Raw genomic sequence first — 7,983 nt, forward strand, 5'->3', positions numbered from 1 at the left:
TACCTGCCATGGGAGCTGTGATTGGTCCATCAGAGAGATTAGGAAGTGGTGCGTAAGGGTCACAGCTACATTGATAGCAAGCTAAACAGCAGGGTTTTCTGATGAAACTCTTCCTAACGATATTACAGTAATCATCAGTCGATTGCTAGCCACGAAATTGGCAAACATTTAGATTCCCAACCGGCGAGATAGTATTCTCAGTGCGTTTGTATAGGCTATTGCTTGGTAGCAACCGGACGTATTCCTTATTGAGCTAAGATAGCATGCTAAATAGCTAGCCTAAACTGTATCAGCTGTTAAGTCTGCATCGATTTTTTTAGTGTAACATTAATTGTCCACAATTTATTATTCCCGTGCATTTTGGTCAGTTAGTCAAGCTAGTGAATGCCAGATAAACTCATTTTTTAAAGCTCAAACTGGGACTACACTGAAACTGAATGTTTTGTTCTAGAAATAACATCAGCTAGCAGTTGTTAGCTTGTCATCTGGCTGAGAAATGGATTTTAAAATATCAAGTAAGATGACGAGGACGCTTTGGCTTGTGTTCATTCTCTCGTTGGTCGCCCTGAAGGGAGTAACAGCGGGTGAGTACTGGGTAGCCGTTAGCTGACGTCAGTAGCCTGTTTGTTGATAGACTATTGCTGCTAGTAATTAGAAACCTTGTTGACAGACACCCACTATTTCCCGGTAGCCATGCTAGCTGGAGATGAAGTGGATTAGGTATTTGTGGGTCAGTTGATATACAATCCCTATGCATTTACTGCCTCACTTTACGTGTGTGTGTGTGTGTGTGTGTGTGTGTGTGTGTGTGTGTGTGTGTGTGTGTAGATGAAGAACCTGATGGCAATGATACTCCAGAACTGAAGGTAGGCATGGTGTAATGTATAACCTGTTTTTATAGTCACAGAATCATCTTTAATGTCTTAGTCTGCCTTGTTAACACGCTATCCACGACAACAGCAGAACAAAGAATCCCCTTTTTATCAGCCTTATAGAAAAGAACATTTCTAGTGTCCAATCAGGTCACGGTGCTCTCTCACAGGTACATGACAGAAAAGGTACAATCTACAGTAGATAAATGATTCTCTGATTCTGTCCCTTCAAGTCTTACCATGACCCGAACTCGGAAGAGGATGATATTCCAGGGTCGAGGATCGTAGCTGGTATGGCGGTTTTCCCCCGCGAGACCTCGCAGCCTGAGGAGGACACGAGACCTAACGATGAGGCTCAGGAGGGGCGTCTGGAGGGGGAGGAGAAGGAGGACCTGCCAACCCAGCCTCCACCTGTGGAGGAGAAGCCTAAAGAAGGTAAGAACCAGAGACAGCGGAAACCACGTTCCATCAGGGGTCTGCGACAACTGGACTGAACACTGGACACTGATCGTGGGTTGGTTAGAATCGCTTAGTTGACTGTCCTACACTTCTATTTTCAAATCTTTTAAGGTGTGAGTACTGCAGACATTGAACTGCAAATGTATTATCCCCTTGAATTTAGCCAAGCATACAATAAAAACGTTTTGTTCAAATGCTCTGTTGTGATAATGAGTCAAAGAGTAAAGATTTTTTTGTGTAAAAAAAGAAAAAAGTTGACTAGTTTGTTGATTTCATTGATGGGGCTTTCAGATAAGTTGCTGTTGTGCAGGCTACATCTGCTTGAAATGCTTCGCATCTGTGTGGTTTCTGCTGTAGTAGTGAAGTTGGAGGAAATGGTTTCCTCTCTTGGGAAATAAAAACCCACTAGCACCTGTGGCCTCTCAGAAAGTAGCATGAGTAAATTCAAGGGCATTGGTGCAGTAACAGTTCTCATACCTTTCAGATTGCTATCATTCATCATCTAGCGTTTTGGCACGATGTGATGGGAATTAACTGAATTTACTTCTTGGAACTTTTTAAGGGTCCAACCACAATGTTTTTGGCAACGTTTATCACCGTACACCTGCATCCCATCTATGCTTTGCCTCTAACTCATATCACCCACTTGTGCTTTTTTGGTTCATTCAGTTCCCGTGGTGATTGGAGGCACGGCCAATGGGGAGCCCTGCCTCTTCCCCTTCCGCTTCATGGGAAAGGAGTACTCGGACTGTACCACCGAGGGGCGGGGGGACGGCCGTCTCTGGTGCGCCACCACATACGACTACGACGGGGACAAGAGATGGGGCTTCTGTGAGAGTACGTTGGCATTGTAAATTGCAGGCTTTGAGGAGGACGACTCCTAGATCTGTACACATCACAATAACCCAACATCTCTATAACCCAACATCTCAATAACCCAACATCTCAATAACCCAACGCCCGATTGACATGACAAGTCAGACGTACGCTCAGACTGAGCAGTACGTGTAATATCTTCGGCCTGAAGGCCGTGGCGAGGGAGGTGGTGTTCGGCGGTGTGTGCGGTGACGGCCTCTCTCTCTCTCCTCTCCCTCGCAGCCGAGGAGCAGGCGGAGAGGAGGCGCGAGGAGGAGGAGGCGGAGGAGCAGTACCAGACGGCCCTGGGCATGATCAACGCCACCACCAGGAAGAGCCAGAAGAAAGAGTGAGTCTTCCTCCTCCCCCCATCCCCCTGCTGTATACCTGTCATTCACCCTCCTGTCCTACTAGTCATGCCGGGCTCACACTACAGGACGTTTCAAATCCTAACTGATATCGAAATTGAGTTGTATCACGCTAGGGCTGGGTTTAAAAAATTCTGATTCAGATCTCTGATTCAGAGAATCCCAAAATTGATCTTTTATTTAATGAATAAATGAATGAATAAATGAAGGAATGAATAGTTCATTAATTCATTAAATGATTCATTCATTCATTCATTTTTGGAAATCAGTATCGATACCCAGCCCTAGTATTGATGTGTTGCATAACTTGGCAGTCATGTAATTAAGGTTACAGCAAAAAAAAAACAGGTTTTAGTAACACTAACCGAATCGATATTGAATCGAATTGAATCGTGATAATCGATTCTGAACCTTGTGAATCGGAATCGAATCGATTCTTGAAATTCGAATCGATACCCATCCCTATATCACGCATATAAGGAGAGTCTTAACAGATGTTCTTCTTGTGAATCTCAAACATGCACACACTACAAGATTTGAAAATAACGGCTCATCACACACTAGGATGTTATCGTGCCCGAGGGAGCAACGAACCACTGGTCTCGCCGTCTCGCTTGTAAAGTCGTGACATAATAATCTTAAATGCCAAACATGTTTGATATTATCAGGGCGGCCCGATGGGTCTGCGAGCCGATCGGGAGGTATATGATTGGATCTGTAAACCCTTCACATTACAAGATCATCTGGGCTGAACATCAGTACCGACCAACGTTCCAGATCAGATTTCTCCTCCGATTGTCGAGAGGAGTGAATTGGGGATAAATCAGCCCCCAAAATCCTGTAGTGTGAGTCCGGCATTAGTGGGAGGTCTGTCCCTGCTGAGTACGCTAAGAGAGACTAACATCTCTCTGAAATGCCCCCTTTCTATTAAATCTGTGAGGGGAACTGGAAAAGTATGCACTAAGGGCAGAAGTAGAGAATTATGAGGCCAGTGACACCTTGTTTGGAAGTGTGCCCTGACTTAAAACTAACTTAACAAACTAGCTATTTATAGTTTATCGAGTATTTATAGTTTATTGAGTATCAAATGAGTGTGCACACATGTACGTGGGCGTCCCGATATGTCTTTTAATCGTTCCCTTTGCCATACTACCTTCATCTTAACGCAGATCTATTCTCCGATCCACAGGTTGTACGCCACGCTGCTGACGGTGGCAGGGATGGGACACCACAAGGCCATGGAGAAGGTGGCCTACGCCATGCTCTTCGGTGACTTCCTGAGGCAGGACATCCCCAGGGCCAAGGAGCTGTTTGAGACGCTGGCCCTGGAAGGTTACCCCAAAGCGCAGACTGTATGTTGGCCATTTTATAGAAGGTCTCATCCGATTGTTTTTCACTCAGCAAATCATTGTTTCCTGTCAAGGCCAATGTAGTTTTAGGCTGAGGCTCATTCAAAATGTTTTTTTCTAGCGGGGTATATAATTTGAGTGTTCTTAGATGTATGCTGTCATTATGATCTGAGTGTGAGATGATATGAAACATTCCACTAAAATCCCTTAACAGGCTCTTGGATTCCTGTACGCCGCAGGGCTGGGAGTGAACTCAAGCCAAGCCAAGGTAAACACGCCCTTTCTCTGCACTTTCACTGTCTTTATTATTTAACACGGACTTTTAGGGTCATCAATGTAGCCCAGGACTCCCCAAATAAATTCTGATTTTATTTTCGGAGTCTAGTTGTTACTGCTTTTTAGGGAATCCTGGGTTAATATTGACATATGTGTGTATTTGGGAATATATCCTTGCAACTAATCTGTTTTGCAGGCGTTGGTTTACTACACATTCGGCGCCCTGGGGGGAAACCTGGTGTCGCACATGATTCTGGTGAGTGATTGTCCCCTTCACAACACAAATGACTAAACAAGTCATGATTGATTTCAATGAAAGAGTGAGAAGCCAATTCATTAACCTTAAGTCACATTTTTTTCACACTGGCAATGGTTTACTTATGTACATAGTTATGTGAACAGTGCTTGGTATCTCTTGATGTGTGTGTCCTGCAGTATGTATTACAGACTGACCGGCCCTCCTCTCTCACTCTCCGTAGGGGTACCGGTATTGGGGAGGCGTGGGCGTGCCCCAGAGCTGTGAATCAGCACTGACACATTACAGGCTGGTGGCCAATAATGGTGAGAACGCACATCCTCACAATTCCTGTACCATAACCCTTCCTGTACCACAACCCTTCCTGTACCACAACCCTTCCTGTACCATAACCCTTCCTGTACCATAACCCTTCCTGTACCATAACCCTTCCTGTACCATAACCCCTCCTGTACCACAACCCTTCCTGTACCACAACCCTTCCTGTACCATAACCCTTCCTGTACCATAACCCTTCCTGTACCACAACCCTTCCTGTACCATAACCCTTCCTGTACCACAACCCTTCCTGTACCATAACCCTTCCTGTACCACAACCCTTCCTGTACCATAACCCTTCCTGTACCATAACCCTTCCTGTACCATAACCCTTCAGCGGCAGGGCAGAAACATACTGTGACACAGCGCTCATTCAAAATGGATTTAAATTCACGGTTAAAAGACAATTAAGTATGTGGCCATATTCTGTAACTTTTGAAAGGGCTTGGAGCTTTGCTCTTTATTTTATGTTTTATGTATTGGTGTCCTCGTTTTAAAGTATTTTAGGTGTTCTTATGAAATGTGCTCTACTGTATGTGTAGTATTACGTTTCCTATTTTAATTATCTTACTGTATGTGTCTTTTGTGGCTGTCATCACACCTGCTCAGGGACTGCAGTTGAAAACCAGGCAAGCTGGCTAAAACTGGCACATTTACAGAAACGCTCATTAACGTGCACTGTCCCTGTAATGTTACACTGTATTTTCTGCATATATAAATAAATAAATCCTGAGAATGGATGACGAGGGACAGCAAGACAGCAGATCAACCACATTTGAACCATAGTCACGGGGTGTATTGTCACTATGAGTAATGTAGACCCCAGGAAGAGTAGCTGCTGCAATGCAACGGCTAACGGGGGATCTAAATAAATAAACAAACAAACATCTCACCCCCCCCTCCGTGTCTCCCCAGTGGCCAGTGACGTGTCCCTGACCGGGGGCAGCGCGGTCCAGAGGGTGCGTCTGCTGGACGAGGTGGAGAACCCCGGGTCCACCAGCGGCATGCTGGAGGAGGACCTGATCCAGTACTACCAGTTCCTGGCCGAGAAGGGAGACGTACAGGCGCAGGTGACCGTCCGCTTGACCCCATCCCCAATATGCTGTGATCTACCATGCTTGACCCTATCCCCAATATGCTGTGATCTACCATGTTTGACCCTATCCCCAATATGCTGTGATCTACCATGTTTGACCCTATCCCCAATATGCTGTGATCTACCGTGTTTGACCCTATCCCCAATATGCTGTGATCTACCATGTTTGACCCTATCCCCAATATGCTGTGATCTACCGCGTATCCACGGTCGTACTGTACCTGTAGCTGTTTGCGGCGTCGGCCTCGCTGGTAGAGTGCCGGGGGTTTGATGTTTTTTCGTGGTTCTACAAGCCTTGTCTGGCTTTCATAGTTGGGACAGACACCTGTGGGCATGAGTCTCTGCCGTCATCACACTCCTCAACCTGCAATATAATATCGCTAAAAAGTTATATTTTCTAATATTCTATTTGTTAGTTTATTGGGGGTTAGCTCATGGTTTTAAAATGGCGGCGTCTCATGTGACTGACTTGTTTCGTCAGGTGGGACTGGGTCAGCTGCACCTGCACGGGGGTCGCGGGGTGGAGCAGAACCACCAGGTAACGTTCAGCCAACGTCCTTTCAACCTCGCCCCAACGCTAGCTTCATCCCACTCGGGCTGCTGTGTTGTTGTGATGTGTGGACGGCGTTGGTCACTCACCCTTCGTGTTTGTCGTTGGACAGCGGGCGTACGATTACTTCAACCAGGCCGCCAACGCAGGGAACACGCACGCCATGGCCTTTCTGGGGAAGGTGAGATTTACTTGGGATTAACGCCTACTGTACATTCAACCTTATTCATGAGCACCACTGTGTAGTCAGGGTTTTTCCTGGCTTAGAATAGGTCTTTGGGGGGTGATGCGCACACATTTTGGTGGGAAACCTCAGTTTTATGCCGAGTAGCCTACCAGCATGTACAGTATAGGCTTATATGCTTTGCTGTCGTTCTGACTGAGCTCACTTTTCAATATCGTGGGAAATCTCCCGACATGACACAAAATGGATATGAAGACAAAATGTTTAAGATACTGATAACCTGTCTATTAATGGTCTTGATTACTAGTGGTCCAAACCATGGACAATGCAAGAAAGAGGGATGGGCTGCACTTGAAACCAGCTATCAAACACATTTGGAGAGGATTTGAATTCCTATTTTTATTCTCAATTTTTAGCGTTTTGGCCCTGGGTATAATCTCTTTGGGGGGAGACAAAATTCCTCTCTGCAGTAAAAACCCTGGTAATACTGAAGGCAGATGTATGCAGAGATCCTCAAGTGTGATCTGACATCTCCCAAGTCTTTATCCCCTCCTCCCTCTCTTCTCCTCCCTCTCTTCCCCTCCTTCCTCTCTCCTCCCTCTCTTCTCCTCCTCCCTCCCTCTCTTCTCCTCCTCCCTCTCCTCCTGCTCCCTCTCTTCCCCTCCTCCCTCTCTTCCCCTGCTCCCTCTCCTCCTCCTCCCTCTCTTCCCCTCCTCCCTCTCTTCTCCTCCTCCCTCTCTTCTCCTCCTCCCTCTCTTCTCCTCCTCCCTCTCTTCTCCTCCTCCCTCTCTTCTCCTGCTCCCTCTCTTCCCCTCCTCCCTCTCTTCCCCTCCTCCCTCTCTTCTCCTCCTCCCTCTCTTCTCCTCCTCCCTCTCTTCCCCTCCTCCCTCTCTTCCCCTCCTCCCTCTCTTCCCCTCCTCCCTCTCTTCTCCTCCTCCCTCTCTTCTCCTCCTCCCTCTCTTCCCCTCCTCCCTCTCTTCCTCTCTCCTCCCTCTCTTCTCCTCCTCTCTCCCTCTCTTCTCCTCCTCTCTCCCTCTCTTCTCCTCCTCTCTCCCTCTCCCTCTCTCCCTCTCTTCCCCTCCTCCCTCTCTTCCCCTCCTCCCTCTCTTCCCCTCCTCCCTCTCTTCTCCTCCTCCCTCTCTTCCCCTCCTCCCTCTCTCCCTCTCTCCTCCCTCTCTTCTCCTCCCCTCTCCCTCTCTCCTCCTCCCTCTCTTCTCCTCCCTCTCTCCTCCTCCTCCTCCCTCTCTCCTCCTCCTCCTCCCTCTCTTCTCCTCCTCCTCCTCCTGCTACCTCTCTTCTCCACCTCCCTCTCTCCTCCTGCTCCCTCTCTCCCCCTGCTCCCTCTCTCCTCCTGCTCCCTCTCTCCCCCTGCTCCCTCTCTCCTCCTGCTCCCTCTCTCC

At 47.4% G+C, this 7,983-nt stretch overlaps 1 protein-coding gene across 1 annotated transcript in view; it reads left to right on the plus strand.

The window, feature by feature from the left end:
* Positions 1-67: 67 nt before the first annotated feature.
* sel1l (SEL1L adaptor subunit of SYVN1 ubiquitin ligase) overlaps positions 68-7,983 on the plus strand; it is a 14,705-nt gene continuing 6,789 nt past the window's right edge. Inside the window, exons 1-12 of the mRNA XM_084439454.1 lie at positions 68-584; positions 829-866; positions 1,106-1,307; positions 2,001-2,168; positions 2,430-2,535; positions 3,744-3,906; positions 4,118-4,171; positions 4,376-4,435; positions 4,659-4,740; positions 5,669-5,823; positions 6,331-6,387; positions 6,512-6,580. Coding sequence (XP_084295580.1) covers positions 497-584; positions 829-866; positions 1,106-1,307; positions 2,001-2,168; positions 2,430-2,535; positions 3,744-3,906; positions 4,118-4,171; positions 4,376-4,435; positions 4,659-4,740; positions 5,669-5,823; positions 6,331-6,387; positions 6,512-6,580 — 1,242 coding nt within the window. The 5' untranslated portion in view covers positions 68-496. The remainder of the gene's footprint in view (positions 585-828; positions 867-1,105; positions 1,308-2,000; positions 2,169-2,429; positions 2,536-3,743; positions 3,907-4,117; positions 4,172-4,375; positions 4,436-4,658; positions 4,741-5,668; positions 5,824-6,330; positions 6,388-6,511; positions 6,581-7,983) is intronic.

This window comes from Borostomias antarcticus (genome assembly GCF_949987555.1).
Source record: "Borostomias antarcticus genome assembly, chromosome: 6".
Taxonomy (NCBI): Eukaryota; Metazoa; Chordata; class Actinopteri; order Stomiiformes; family Stomiidae; genus Borostomias; species Borostomias antarcticus.